Below are 16,569 nucleotides of genomic sequence, written 5' to 3'. Positions count from 1 at the left end.
CCCCCCCCCTTGAAATCGCCAATATTCATATCAATTATAACATCGACCGATACATTGGGTTAAATTTTTATAGGGTCTATTACCTCAAAATTTCAGGTATTCGTTTTAATTCTTTTTTTTTTCCTTTTTTTTATTCAATCCATTAATACGAACATTCGCACGTCATGAATATTTTAATCGACTCTCGCGAATCGATAATAATCGTAAACAATTTTTAATTCAATATTACACCAAGTACAGAGAACCCAACGTGCAACGTACGCAGCTACGCGCTCGGCCAGGTATCGTAATCGATAACAAATGTATCCCGCTATGAATTCAACGTCGAATAAAATGATATCCCTGTCAGGTAATCCAGAGTGGTTGGAAATATAGCCTACGTCATATCCGCGATCATGAAAACGCAGTCCGAGTATCGCAGTTAACATTCTAATGGTATCCCTCACACTGTATTAACGAATAAAACACGACTGACCCAATTGTTACGCAATCTTTGATAATATCCATTAATTTCACTGTATGTGACGTTCAGATTTGATAATGAACAAAAAATGTACATTTAACCACTCCCTCGACTTTCACAGTGTGAAAGGACCCTTAACGTCCGCGCTTAGGTACCACGCATTCCTCATATTGAAACACCCGTAGGTCCAATCCCACAGTAACAGTTGCACGAGTAACGTCACTCGAAGCGATGTTGGTATTCGTCGATTTGTTAATTGTAACTATACCTATATATATATATTATATACGTACGTATATAATATATCGATATAATGGACATACGAATATAGAGAGATGCGCGTAAAATGCCTTTTGCAAGGGTATCGTTTCCGCGTGCATTTCGGATGCGAATTGACAATCGCAATGGTATCTGACCAGCATTGCCGTATAATAATGTACGTATAACGGATATGTAATATCGAGTAAAAATAACAGGACGCGCGGACGATACAATTAGTAGTTATGCAAGAGTGGAATTTTTTAGAAAAAAAAAAAAAAAAAAAAAAAAAAAAAAAAAAAAAAAAAAAAAAAAAAAAAAAAAAAAAAAAAAAAAAAAAAAAAAAAGAAAAAAGAAACACCTCTTTCCTAAGATTTACACATAAATTTTGAAAGAAAAAAAAAAAAAATTATGTCCACCGATAATCTCAGTGGCGTCGCGACGCTCGGCGTCCCGTAAATCAATCAGCGACGTCGCCGTCGAGCAATCGCAGTTGCCAATGGACGACTGTACTGTTCGATAAATATATTTTTATTTTTTTCTTCCCTCCGGCCAGTCGCGTCTCGAAGCGTCAAGACTTTACGTAAATAGCCGCAACCCTCTCGCAGAGCAGGAGCGAGATCGTTTCCTGGTGTCTATTTTGGTGAAGAAAAAAAAAAATAAAATCTCGTCGAAGAAGGAAACAATAGTTTTTGGGGGATTTTGGTCTGTTCGGGGGAAAGGCAGTTTATTTCGTGTGAAAATAGGTACAGGTCCTAGCGGTGGATACGTGGTACTATTATAAGGGATGATACCACGGGGGATGGGGTTGGAAAACGCTCGGTTTGCCATACCCTGATGTTTCCGTCGAAAAGGGGTGCAGGCAAGGGGGTGCGGTTGAAAATATGTAAAGAAGTTTAAAATACGTCGGAAGCGGCTAAGGGTGGCTTAACACCCTCGTAAGCTCGCGAGTGAGCGAACGAGCGTGCGAGGGGGTGGAAAAAGACAAGAATTTATATTTGTCGGCTCGCTTGCTTTTCCGAGAAACATCCCTCTCTCTCTCTCTCTCTCTCTCTCTCTCTCTCTCCCCTCCAACCCCTATTTTTCAGTTCTCCGCTCTCTGGCCGCCCTCGACGCATCCACCCCCTGTTGCCGTTGCACTCACGAGTATCCACCCTAAAATCACCCCCCGCGTCCACTTCCCTATGCAAACTCTCACAGGATCTCATCCCCGACATAGGATGCAACCCCTAAGATATTCCCGGCTACCGCGACAACCCTTGACTCTCGGCACTCGATTACGCGTCCAGGGCCAAAAAAGCGTTGGCGAATAAAATTTTTGCGTTTTCACGTAAAATCATCGATACGAAAAATTATCCCCGTTTCACAACCCTTAAATTTATTATCATACTCACCCACGTGAATTTTACCCATAGGGCCTCGCTGTGTCCCATAAGTCAACGAAATACAGTACACGTGGACTTTTCAACCCTGTCAAATAGTTACATAACGGGTGGGACAATGTTTATACGATTAACGTGGGCTGTCGGTTATTTTTTTCTTTTTTCGCCGAGAAATAATCCTCTCGATGTCTACGTCACTGTCACGAGGCAGTGAGGGGGACGAAAGCCACAAGCGTTAACGCGTGTTCGATGTACCCTTTAAAATCGAATTCGAAAATACATAAATTTTACAAAATCTAAACAAAACCCAAATTTTTTTCAAAATATTCCAAAAAAAAATTTTTCATCCTAGTAGCTACCGCAGCAACTAACGTAATTTTTGCGCGAGACAGAAGTTAACGTTAAAGCAATCGGGGACTGGAGGATGACGCGAGCGAGCACGAATGAATTACAAGAATTTGCCATAAAAACGATTTCCAAGGGGGTAGGTTATTATGGGGTTGGTACGGGGGAACTCGCTGGTATTGTATGCTGCCCGATATTAAAATGCTGGTGATTGATGTGTGTACCGTGTAACGTTATAGTTATAGTCCAGAGTAGAAAGAACAGCCACTGTGATTTTCTGCTGCTCTCTCTATCTCTCTCTCTCTCTCTTCGGTCGTGTGCATCGCTTTGTCTCTCTCTCTCCTCTACTGGTACCTTACTAAAATACGAGTCTGTCATAACCGTTGATATTGCATCTTCCTGGCGTTCGCCGATTCTCCAGGACTACTTTCCTCAGCGCACTCAACCTCCATACTGCTGGAGATGTTAGCGCGAAGAGGGTATATATATATTTATTACAAAAATTCCGAGTATTTATAACAGCATACATCACACTGGGTTATTGTGTCCGGTCCTGCGACATATATGCAACCGCCTGCCTAGAACCATATGTGTAACCGCGTATGTGACATATACGTGTCCGCGGGATCTTTTATACGGATAAATAGAAAATCCCTTCTCGTAAATTCGATGCAATCGATTTTACTTTTGATATACGTTAGGATACATATATAAATCGAGGGAGGCTGGATTTTCGGATAGTTCTCAGAGAAATGTTTAGGGGATGATTTCGGATAAATATGGGAAATCCGAAAGATTCGTACAGATGGTTATGCACAGGTGATATATATACCTGTATTTATATGCGAATATATATGCACGTTATATAGGGGTTGACAGTTAATAAATATAAGTCGCCATACAAATAAAAAATATATTTTATGACAGTAAAATCAATTTTGTGTTTACTTGTCAATTTATCATTAATTGCCGATTACAGAGCGTTTCGACATTGATGCCGCAGTTTGGATTTCGGTTTACCCCGAATGCGAAATTTTAGAGTCGCGGGATTCGCCGATGACTTAGGACGGTTGACGCGAGTGGCCCGTGACGTCATTGGAGAAAAAAAAAAAAAAAAAAAATTCAAAATATTCGAATAATTTTTTTTTCTTTTCTTTTTTTAATCAGAAATTAGTATTTCGAGTAACTACGAGAAATCCGGGGGTATTTTGGTATTGCAATAGGGGGTGGTTTATTTGGGATATATTTTGCGCGTAAGATCAGTCCCTCGATACTAAGGGTTGAAAAGAGTCCTTGCTATGAGGGAACGAGGACGTTCCGCCTTCCCGATGACAACGGGAAGAACAAACTACCCCCCATCGCAAGTCGTATTCCCAGAATTATCAGGTTGGAATGTCGCTGTAATAAATCCCCACATCAACCCCCTCCTCGGGCAACCCTCGCAGACCCACGATTTCACCCTTACATTGTTACTCGGACAAAGAGTTTCGCCCAGGGTGGACTCGGTACCGCGTGCTTTTGCTATTTCACCGCCCACCCCTTGGACGCCTGCGCAGTAACCAACCCCCCGGAAAAGAGCACTTATCAGAGCAACCGGAAACAAAGGGAGCTTCAGCCGCATTGTCTCAAAAAATTTTTGAAAACTTTTGAAAAATCCCCCCCCCCCGCAAAAAATATAAAAAACTTAAATTTCCCAAAAAAGACCCATCATAAACATTGCCCTGATACAAAAATTTCTTCCGAACTTCCCAAAGAAAATGTAGCCGTAACAATAATAATGGAAAGAAATGGCGGCGCGTGCAGCGAATAATTACGAAATTGGCGAAGCTCCCAAAAAATACATTAATAATGGGAAAAAGGAAAAGGATAACTCAGGGTCCACGTATACTCTGCAATCCCGCGCGTTCTGTCATATAACAAGTATAAAGAGTTAAAGCGCAAAAAATAACCACCCCCCATCCACCCCCTGTACTATTTATTTTATTCGGCCTACTCGTTTCGCCATACTAGAAATTCAATCTGTGCTGCTCATGTGTTTCTACGTGCGTGTCTCCATGTGCCTCGCGGCTTGGACTCTCACTGCCGTGTGTAAACGCTCCCAAATACGTGTGGAACCCCTTGCATGACATATGATCTTCCATATTGCCAGGGTACACACGACGCATATCCCCACCGCGAAATGTACAGGTTTATATATATATATATATATATATAAATAAAGGCACGCGTACACACCCGCCCTTAAGTTTCTCACTCGGTAAGCTTACGCCGCCACATAATATCTCAGGGTTACCAGGCGCCGACTACAAATCGCCGAAAAACCTTACCGCACCGCGACGCCTGCTGACAACTTGGCTCTAATAAAAAACAATTCACTTCCCTTTACACGTAAACCTATATATATATATATATATATATGTTATTAACCGCACGTATTGATATATATACCGAGGAAATTTCGTAAATTAAAAAAAAAAAAAAAAACCGTCACCGACAATGAATATTATTTTGCTATTTATCTGAAAGATAAATCATCTACCCAACGTAAAAAATTATCTACCGGGAACAAACGTATCAGAAATACCGTCTCGTTAATAAACTATACGTCTAATTAATCCGCGCTGTATATATACGGGATGTTCGCAGATAAAAAGGTAGGATTTAAATGATAGTAAGGTTAACGAGAGTCAGGGAAGCTTTGAACGTGAATCTGGGAAAGTAAATCAGAAGGATAAGCGGGTCCTGGTGATCCTGTAAAATAGGATTCGTATGTTATTCTCGTGTGTAAATATACGTACGCACACGCGGCCACGTGGCGATGTACACACATATGTGGCATTTTGGCATAGGTTGTCGTTCGGGGAGATTTTGCGGTTTTATCGGCCACGTGAAATCTCTAAACAGCTCTCACACCCCCCCGCCCTTCCTATCCAATCCGTCAACGCTATCAGCATCTGCTAAAGTTGTACAAGGGGTTTCTCACCCTCCGAGTGGAACCGATTTTAAAGAAAATTGCCGAAAATTTAAAGCGGTCGAGGGACAGGGGGTGGAAATACCCCCCTCCCACTTTCGCACTAGCACCCACTATGTGGGATACCGAGGGGGTGGTTTACGAACACGTGGGTAGTGGGATTGTTATCGGGACGCTTATCGTGTGTGAGGGGCTTATGAGGATTGCTCGGCAACCACCGTACTACCAACCCCTAGCTAGGAACATACCTAGCCAGCCAGTCACCTACCCCTTTGCAGAATACCTACCCACTGTACCAGTATCAACAGTTAGACTGGTACCACTGCCTGAATACTTACTACCCCTGACTAACCACTATCAACCAGCACTGCGTTACGAGCCACCCCTCGAGTGGGTAGTAGCGCATTGTTGTTCGGCAAGATATTGTTCTGCGCGTTAAAATGTTCATTGGTACTGATCAAATTTGACGTTGCGTTTGCACATTGACTGCTGCAACGTCAAACGGAGGATCGTTAAGTTCGATATACGGTAAGAAAGTCATTCCCCGTGGTAAAAAAAATTTCTTGGAAATTTTCTGAAAAATTTTGAATAATCCAAAAACGTCAATGGCCACGGGTGGGGGATTGCTATATTTTTTTTATTTTTTTTTTTTCTGGTCCACCCCTATCTTGGTTCTCGGCCCGGTACCAAGGGGATCGTTCTCGCGGTGGGGATGAACGACGATATTATTTTTCATAAGTGCCGCGGTAAACGGTCGTTACGCGTGATTGCATGGATCACGGGAGATGAAGGTGAGGATGAAGAGGTTACTTGAGGTTCTAGGTAACTTGGCTTGGTCGGGGGGGATGGTAAAATAGGTTGTCGGTCTTTTTACTTTTTTCTCTTAAAAAAAAAAAAAAGTGAAGATCATACCCGACGGGGACAAGTATACAGGAGCCGAAGGTCGTTGTTACGGTCTGGTATTTAATTACGGTAAAAAGAAAAACCTAACAGGAAACATAGAAGAGACAAGGCACGGAAAACGAAGCTTCCTACGGGGTGGGAAAGAAAGAAAGGCTGCTCCAGTTGCTGCGAATTCGTTTACTTTCTATTACTTTGTTTTATCAAGGGATGAGATCATTACTACCCCGAGTAACGTCTCGCGCCGCTACCTTTACAGTCTCACCCTGCCGGCTGGTTCTCGCCTCGCGCGACAGTAATTTTACTTAATTAAATTCCGTTCTTTCTACCCGGGGAATCGCTACGTCTAACCCCCCCGGCCCAAAACCACCCCCGGGCGAATACCCGTGCGTACACAGGGAGAGGCGTCAGAGATTTTTTTTCATCCCTTAGTACCAGTCGAATACGGTCAGAGCAACGAACGGTCCAGCATCCGTCGGTGGGCTCCATCGTGATCGTTGTAGGACCCAAAAGTTTGAAGGTGAAAATTTTGAAAAAAAAAATTTTTCCCGTAGACAAAAAAAAACCAGAAAATAATCAGAAAAATTAGATATAAATTTTGACAAAAAAAAATTTCATACCTGACCCAATAAGACGTCAGTTGTCCCAAGCAGACAAATGGCCCCCGGTACTAAAGGTCCGTTTAACGTTCAACTGGTCTGGGTGGTACTTTTGGGAACGGCAATAAGGCCCAATGTAATACGCAGGTTTTCGCGTATCAGCCGATACGAGGAAAGGGGTTATGTAGGTTGGCTGGTGAAATATGCGCTCGTAGCTATTTAACTGTCTCCGCGGCTATACTGCCGATGTAAAGTATTGCGTACGCCGTTGTTATCGTATACGGCATACGGGCATCCCAAGCGTGGCCGTTAAATTTGCGGCTCCGAACAACAAAATTTGATTACAAGCCGCAAAGGTGGGCATCGGCTGTGAGAGCGAACCGATTTGGCGCCATCTCGCGATACTACCGAATGCGCATGCGCGCGCGCAGTTTACTGATTACGACCGAACGAAGACGCGGGCTACTAGGAAAAACACTAACCTAAAGCCGAAACTGGCCGCGCGGCATTAAAAACGAAAGATTTCGCCATTAAAATTTATATATTCCTCACGGGGCCGTCCGGTTACAGCCTTGGGATATCTTTTGTCCTACGCCTTTATAGGGATGAGAATCGGTATATGGCTTCGAACGGCGAGAGCCATTAATGTTATCAGCGACGACTGTTGGATCGAGGAATAATTTAAAAAAAAAAAAAAAAAACCTCTTAGTAAGATTTTCAAAATTATTTTCGGTTCGGCATGACATTTTGGGCGGTTTCTAATTTTCTTTTAATTTAACCAAAAAAAAAATCAACCCTTTCCTTCGCCACTCTATCCACTCATCTGGACGATCAACGGATTCCGTCCTATGGCAGCTGGAAGAGTCAAGGGGGTCCAGGGCTTAAAATACTTAATTAGTTTTTCCACGCTAAGAAGTCGCGGAGCTATAAATGTTAATTGTAGATGAAGTGGTAATAAGAAGACCCCGCTTGGTATCTGAGAGACGGAAGGGACGAGGGACTACCCCGCTTCAGCTCCCCTCGAGCCACACTTCCACAAAGAGAGAGAGAGAGAGAGAGAGATACCTTAAACTTTAAACCCCTTGATTCTTATGGCAGCTTAACGAGCGACTGCGAACATTTTCCTTTAGGCAGTAACGAAAAGGCAACCCCTGACCGACGCATTTTACCCTCGTTAAGGCGCCGAGCGTCCCGACGTCCTTCGCCGATTATACGCGACGTCTTAACTGACACTAAAAGCACAGTGCTTAACGGTAAGGGACGTAGGAGCCACACTCCGTTCAAAATTATCATGTACGAATACAGGTGCGTACACAGATCATCCCTTAAAAGTCTAAAGAAAAAAAAGAAACGTTATGAAAGCCCCTTAAGACTTGTCGAACATCCGCTTAAAACACTGGGCTAATTAAAATAGTAATTAAAAAGGTAGCAAGGGATGTTAGGACTCGATGGAGGAGGGGGGGGAGATGAGAGTGAGAAGCAAGAAGGGGTGGTAGGAAAGGGGGGGAGAAGGGATGAAAAGAGAGAAGCCGTTAATTTAACGTAATCATTCGGTGTGACTAAGCAAGTGAACGGAGCATTGCAATATTCTTTATTAAAATATCAAGAAGACACCACCCCCCCCATTCCCCCCCCTGAAAAATCCTAACCTCAACGCGGCCCCCCCTTAAGCCCGACAATAATGAATCGAGATATTCTTTCGTATGCCGTGGTATCTTTTTGAATCCTTCATAAATCTCGTCCGCGGCCCAGCATCCAAGTTTGGTCCAGAGTAAGTCTAAACTCACGGCAAAGTAGTTTACGACAGGGGTATAGTCGTTTTAGAAGCAAATGATCGTAATAGAAAACGTGCGCGCGCATCGAAAAGGCACGCAGCATCCCTACTGGACCATTTTAAGCGCGATCCTACGGCGCGAACAGCGTCTTCGAGATCGGGAGCTGCGGAGGTGCCGCAGGCCTTATTATCCGCGTTAATGCGCGGCTAATTCGCGCTTGAAACGCGCCGTACCGGCCGCTCCTCGTACCTACGGTATTTATGGACCAGTGATAAAATTCTCGTAAAATCATCTCCGCGTGCTGCAACGCGATGCTCGTTTCGACGCGAGTTCAAAAGGGTCTCGGTGCTGTTGGCTGTTGGCAGACCTGGTTGTTGCGCGTATGGTCCGCCGCTCGGCTGTTTGGTACGACTGAACGAAAGAGCCAATTTTATTGAGGCTAAACATTAATTTAGCCATAAAAAGAAAGATTCGGTGTGAGATGGATTTTACAGAGGTGTCAGAGATACGGTTTCCTTTCGCTCGTTACTTTTTGAACGAACCTTCAACCTTTTCATCCAACCCACCTACCCTTGGTGCAAAAATCGTGAAAAGAGGAACTTTACAAGAACTCTTTTTCTTTTAACGGGCAACATTTGTAGTACTTTTCTGTACTTTGTTCTTATGTGACCTTTATGGTTATATATATATATACGTATAAATGACGTATAACAAGGGGGATATGAAACTGATTCGAACTGACACCAGTCGAGTTAGGGGACGAAATTCTTTCTTGTATATGGATTAGTTCGTCGCGTCCGAATCAGCCGTTATCTCTGATATTAACTAGAATTGACGCGACTTGCGAGTTAGGATCGAAGAAAAAAAAATTGTCTGGTTACATAATTTTTTTTACCATCATTTTTTTTCTCATCTACCAGAGAAACTACCAAACAGATATAAAATTCGTCATTTACGTAAAAGCGTGACTCCTGGTAAACTGGCACGGATGTTCCCAACGCATTTCGTATACGAGCCTCAAAGTAAATTCCCATAAATACCCGAGTGAATCGACTAAATTATTAAAAATATCTGAATAATCGAAAGAGACTGAAGAACAGTTTGTTTTTTTTTCCATGCTTTCCCCCATTTCCCTTGTAATCTATCCACATTTACGTAAATGCACGTGCCAGTCCGTCGAAGCGAGAGAAGGACAAACGAAAAAAGTTCACTGACCGAAAAAAAAAAGAACAGACCGGAAATAGATATTGCGGTATATTTTCAAACAGGAAATCCAAAGTATACCGGATATTGAAATATCTTTCACTATCATCGCCCCTCCCCGTTACAGGATACAAACGTCCATGATATTTTGAAAAAAAAAATTCAACCCCCTCCCTCGCCCAAAAAAAAAGATTTCACGAAAATATCCACAAAAAAAATTTTTTTTCAGTAATCAAAAAATACACCGACATGCACATCAATGCTTATCATTATATCTATATACAATTAATAAATAACATATCAAGAAAAAGGCACGCAAGTATGGTTAAGCAATAGTGAATTGGTTAATGAAAAATTTGAATAAAGGTTCATCATTCTTTTCTTCACAATACACAGTGTACCCAGAGGGAGATAATTAATTGAAAAAAAAAAGGAAGACAAAGATATAATAGGACTAAAAAAAATAAATAAATTCTTGCATCATTGAAAATGGCGTCTAGCCTACCTTGGTCGAATACAAGGCAGCGGGTAGTCTTGGCAGCGAGTCCCGGGGGCAGAGCGAACCTGTAGGCCGGGCCCAGCGACAGCCCCAGCCCCAGCCCGAGGGCTTCCGCGCCGCATCGGCCCCCGAACACAGGCCCCACTAGAATAACCCAGATAATAACGATTGAACAGTCATAGTGAATAAACAGTCTGATTAACATGAAAAGCAAAAAAAAAATTTTTTTTACAAAATTTAACAAAAATTCAATATTGATTTCATTTACCGACTGACAGCAATATTATATTATTATATTTCCATGAATGACGATTACATCTGAACGAAGATAAGAAACACAATAAATATATGACGCAATAATAACAATGATATGCATACAGATATGGTATTACGTAAGACCGGATCAAACGATATCGGTTAACGTTTATTATGAATATATATATACAAAGTACATATATAAGATCGTATGAGATAGAACGAGAGAAAAGTCAGCAGCAACCCTCGTGGATACGTAAAATCCTATTGGGGGATGATGGCTTTCATTATTATCCCATATCTATCGAGATACATCGGTATACAGGCCCTGTCATTACACACTAAATTCCCTAGTCTAGTTTATTGCTTTTTAGTGTACAGCCCAGCACGTGTCTCTTTGAGCACCCTTATTCTATGGATCCCGTTATAATCAACCCCCGACGTATACCCATATACGGTACCGAAGTATGGTATATGGAAAAAAATTTTTTTCAATTCTCCATGACACTCCGAGAGATAGCGTGGGATAAAAAAAAATCCCTAGAAGGCTGATCTAGAATCTAGAAACTTTTTTCGGATAACCTCTTGGATGAACGAGCGCGACGAGCCTTGTAATGCTCGGGAGCTTAACATACTTTTAAATTGCGCCTTTGAGATGCAGAGTGGATGCTGAGGCGGGAGGAGGAGGAGGAAGAAGAAGTGGCAGTAGGTAATACCAGGTCGGCTCAGCCTTTTGGCTTAGTAGCTTATACGCTGATTAAGACACCCGATACAATTAGGCGAGCCAAAAAAAGAGGAAGAGCCTCAAAAGATGCTGGGAGGCTGGTCGGTATAGAAAGCATTGAGATCAACGTTACACCATAGGGACATACCTGGTGTTCAATTTACATTATATATATTTATATATTTTTTTTTTCATCTTCAACACTTACGCAAACGCTTTTGGCCGAGTCGAAAGTAAAGATATAAGATAAGCTACCCGAAATGCACTACGATAACACACGGTATATATATATATATATGTATATATATTTATAACCTCTGACAAATCTCATACCACGTGGTCAGTGGCGTACAGGATTTTGCGAGGGGAAAGCCGAGAGGCCACGTGATCGAAATAAAATACTAGGAAAATGTATATTAATGTCACGAAGGCTAATTGCGTTATTTCGCGTAAAATGAACGGCGATACCAAGCGAAATCGAGTGACGGTTCATAGCCCGGAGGGACGTGAAACGTTTATAATATTTTTTGGTTGCCCCCTCGAAATTCATTAAATAAATCGTCAAACTGTACACGGTATCCATAATGTACGAATGCCATTTTTTTTTTCTTGTAAAATAAATGGCGTCCACCATTTAAAGTCTAAAAAAAAGTATATCGCGAATCCAATAAAACGAACCGATAGCTTCGTTACCGACAAACAGGACACCCTGTAGATACGGTCAGGTGGATACCCACAGTGAATCGCGCCATTAAGCCCAGAAGTAAGTATAAGCGGCGGTGCTGACTTTGTCAGTACTAATCCTCAAGTATGGCTACCGTGCACGCCGGTGAGCGTTACTAAACTGCTTCGTGCCAATTAGTCTTCCTCCCCCCCCCAATTCCGGTACCGATTCTCACCTTTGCTTTATACCGATTCCCTTGCCTCGCCCTGTACCTTCCTTCACCAAACCGGCAGCGCCTATCTCTCTCGAGGGTCCCACGCTCGTATGGGAAATAGAATGAGAGCGAGAGAGAAGGAGAGAAAGAAGAAAAAAAAGAAATCGTTAAATCTTCAAGAGCGAAAGGAAACCGGCACGAGCGGATACCAATGAAAAATTGCATGTACTCTCACTATACCGAAGATGGCGATCTCCGGCAGTTCCAGCTGACAGTTGGTCCTGCGATCTTAATCTGCGACGCGGTACAAAAGAAAAAATAAAAATAAAAATAAAAAAAAATAAACAGCGTACATCTCGCAGCAGGTAGGGAAGAAGCGAGCGCAGCATCACTGTGCATCTTGGTCGTTTTTCACTGGCGAGATAAATAAGGAAGAGAAGGACGAAGCGAGATACTAGTATGGGGGAACAAGGATACATATACATATATATACACATATATATATATATATATATATATAAACAAAGAAGAATAAAAAAAGAGAAAAATCATTCGACCGATTGAGAGGACGGGAATCCGTCTCTCCGAGTCCGTCCGTGGCAGCAGACTCGGTCGGCCAGATCAAGACACTCTGAATAATTCATCGAGCGAGAAGCTCGGGAGACGTTCGAGTGGGACTTGACGGCTTCGACTTTCCCATACGGAATACACAGACAACTCCGCCATTTGATAGTTCCGACGTTACCGATTCAACGATTTTAAATTTCCCGCCGAAACTAATCGAGGACGGCACTTGTGCGTTCCGAGCGGGAAAATTCAAAAAGTCTCGATAGCCGCAAACCCAAGTGGCCTTTGACAAGGTAATCCTCCGTCTTCCCAGACAGAATACCGTGGAGCGTGAATAAGGGGGAGGAGGAGGAGGAGGAGGGGGGGTAAGAACCGAAGGGACGACTAAGCAAAATTCTCGCGGTGTAGAGGGTGGAATAAATGCAAAGAGGGGCCAGAGGGGGGGGGAGATACGAAATAAGCCAAGAGTGAAGGAAGCGTAGTGGCTTGGGTTGCAACGACTTAACCGGCTGGCTACACGCCGTGAGATCCTGTTATCCTATACGAGAAACGGTTTTTGATATTAAAGTGAAAATGGTTTAAGGGGTAGACAAAATGAAGAATAGATTGGGAAGGGGGGGTTAAGGGGAGATGGGAGCAAGCCTCCCCTCTCCCGCCTCTCGTTGGCCTCAGTGCAACATCAGGCACGGTATCTAGATTACGGTTATACGCTACAAAGACAAATAGTCGATATATATGCTTTTCTGTATACATATATTACACGGACGTATATATATATATATATATATATATATATATACACACCTTGCCAACGGATAAGGGATAAACACGATAATTAAAACAAAGTCATAAATAGCGCCGAGCAAATCGCACGGCTCAATATTAGCTTAGCAACGGCGTAGGAGACTGTTTGAAACGGTATTGGCCAGCGTGCAGTGGACAGTCCATTCGATAGCGCGATAAATTGGACGTTAACGAGCTGCCGTCTATACATGCAGGTGGGCTCGGTATCGGAGCGAGGAAGATAAATAAATAGATAAAAGCGAAAGAAAGCATAGTGGCAAGGAATTGATCCGGAGTACAGGATCCTACAACCGTAATCCTTGCACGCCGATACCCCGTACGATAATACCGTTGGGTGATGGGAATAAAAAAAAAAGAAGAAGCCCCACGCCCGGTCCCAGGATACAGAGTAGAACCCGAGGGTTTCTTGATTAATTTTACAAGTTTTTAATAAAGCAGAAAAATCTCCGGATAAAAATATCCGACTGATAAACTCGTCGCATAGTTTACCGTGAAGATTGCCGAGAGGATAAAAAAAATATATATATATATACACACATACAAAGCATCCCTCCGGTACTTCGGCAAGATCCTTTACCTCATTCTCTAATTTAAACTCATAAAAAAAAAAAAATTATTTTTCCTCTCTCAAGATCATACCCCCACGACCCATCCGTAAGACTCGTGACGTAATTTTTATCCCAAGCTACGTGCCTCCCCTCCTTTCCCTCCCGCCCACCGGGTACCCGCTGGCCCTGGCAGGACCATCCACCCGGAGAGATATGGCCAAAGTTTCTCAGGCCGTTCAAGTTTCACGGTGGTTGATATTTCATACAGAGTTGGTAACGGGTATCCCGGGTTGACCGATCAACCCGTTCCCTTTGCACCCAGCGTCACCTATATTGTCCGCGTATTATTAACCCGACGACCGGGGGCCCCGTCGGTTCAGGCCCAGTCTGGTACCCTTGAACGGAGTGTGGTTTCGCGTCCGGATGGACGTTCGCCATTCGCGGGGCTTCCCCCGTGCGTCTCGTTCCGCCCCAGGACACTGGGGTACCCCCCCCTATCCTCAGCCCCCTACGAGTCACATATGCATAGTCGAATTTCGATAGGGGGAGGGGTCCAAACGTGAAATTCCAACTTTCACCCGACTTACGGGTTGGACCAGGGAAGAGAAGGGGTCCAAAGGGGGGCCCCCCTTGGAACGTGGAAAAAAAAAAAATAATATCGTCCTAAGAAACCACAAGGATGCCCCTCCCTACCCCCTCCCGAACACGACTCGAGCTCTGTTCCCGTTTGCATTAAACGCGAATTCCGCGGGGAACGATTAAGACCCAAGAGGGGCCCGCTGTCCAGTGGGACCCCCGTTCCGGGGCCCCAATGAAATTCAACGAGCACGAATGAATGTCCTCATTGTTTAAGCGTGAGAACCGGAGGCACGCGCGTCGCCACGTAAATTCGCTATAATTAGATAAACGATCTTGATACGCGGAGTCACTGGTTTCACTGTTGTAATTCCCACGTGTATACGTCGACGGGGATTAATGTTTTTACTTTTTTTTTTCTCTTTTTTCATACCGATTTTACGAACGCCGAGATTTCATTGGATTTTATAGGTTACATTCGTAATGTAGATTATACCCTTGAAGACGTATAGCTGTCTCTCTCTCTCTCTCTGTACCTACTGTGGATTTCGTTTACGTAGGTGAGAGGTCGGTATAAGGGGTGGGTTAGCCTATTGGAATTATTCCAGCGAGTCATCGGGACTTATACCCGCTTATGGGATTACCAGCATTACTCCCACAGTGTTCCCTGCTACCCTTTACCCCTTGGCGAAGATCTGCGATAAGCCCTGCTACAGGTATTACGTACATATATATATACTGGGTGTCGGTTTTCTTCTTTACACTCGAAATGGCATTAGCACGAGTTAACCGTGGGATGACGCTCGACGTATGAATTTTATATGAACGAGTGACTCGAGGAGGGAGACCCACCCCTTTGGTGGCGAGGGAAAGGAAAGAAAAAAAAAAAGAAAATAGTGGCTGGATTTGATAAGAGGACGGAAAAGGGCAAGCAGGAAAAATTAGGAAAAGCTTCGGATATCCAAAAAGGGATGAACATTCCCAAGTGGAACGTAGGAGACGCCAGGATCAGACTACTTAAATCTACCGTTTGGGTTATATACGTGAAGGAATTTTTTTTCGAAACGGATTTCAGCCTAACGAGGATTCCCCGTCCGTTAAACACTCGGTTGGTCTCGGAGCTGCCACCCCAACGGCACTTCACCCTCGTTCGCGATGGCAAAGAGGGCTGCGGGTCGGTTGGCTCTTCTACTCGGATCTTTTTCCTGTAATTAATTTAAGAGGGCTCCCGCTCGAGATACACGGGGCCACGACCAAGTAGTCTCCCCGGTAGAGCTACTGGGCTGCTCGTCAGAGTTTCTCCAGCCTGAGACTTCTTCATGCGTCATCCCTTACCAGCCTCACTCCAAGACCCACGCTCGTACATCCAGCTGTACCATAACCCTACATGGTATGCCAAAAAAAAAATTTTCTCTAATTTCGAAAAATGCCCAAAAAATTTTTTCGAAAAAAAAAAAAGAAAAATCTTAGAACATCTCCACGTCGTATTCGGAGCAATCTCGGCGCGTTCACCTAACCCCGGGAAGACTCGCCGACTACAGTAGTCTCAAGTTGTCGCAGGGGCTGTAAGACGATGTTAAGCCCGTGTTGTCGGCCATAAGACGAGATGAGTCCAAGGGAGTGGGCGAGAGCGGGAGATAAGGCAGTGCCACGAGGAACGAACAAGGATGGATGAAGATGAGATGGAAGGAGCCCGGAGGCTGCGTAAGCGCCAGTGTAGCGAGCAGGCAGGCATACCGGTAGCAGCAACAGGGGCAGGTTGTAGCTGTCGTGGCGGCTAGAGCCGAAAAGAGGTTAGGCAAGAAGTAAAAGGGAGTAAAAC

At 43.7% G+C, this 16,569-nt stretch overlaps 1 protein-coding gene across 6 annotated transcripts in view; it reads right to left on the bottom strand.

The window, feature by feature from the left end:
• LOC107269935 (E3 ubiquitin-protein ligase Rnf220) overlaps nucleotides 1-16,569 on the bottom strand; it is a 73,372-nt gene that overhangs the window by 39,660 nt on the left and 17,143 nt on the right. For 5 of the 6 annotated variants that reach the window (XM_015744394.2, XM_015744396.2, XM_015744390.2 and 2 more), the window contains one exon: nucleotides 10,402-10,539. The exons of the other annotated variant lie outside the window; for it this stretch is intronic. In XM_015744394.2, the coding sequence (XP_015599880.1) occupies nucleotides 10,402-10,539 (138 nt within the window). The remainder of the gene's footprint in view (nucleotides 1-10,401; nucleotides 10,540-16,569) is intronic. 6 annotated transcript variants of the gene reach the window in all.

This window comes from Cephus cinctus, unplaced genomic scaffold, assembly GCF_000341935.2.
Source record: "Cephus cinctus unplaced genomic scaffold, Ccin1 Ccin1_scaffold0690, whole genome shotgun sequence".
In the NCBI taxonomy this organism is placed as follows: Eukaryota; Metazoa; Arthropoda; class Insecta; order Hymenoptera; family Cephidae; genus Cephus; species Cephus cinctus.
Note: the sequence above shows the minus strand (reverse complement) of the source record. Positions and strands in the feature narration are given on the sequence as shown.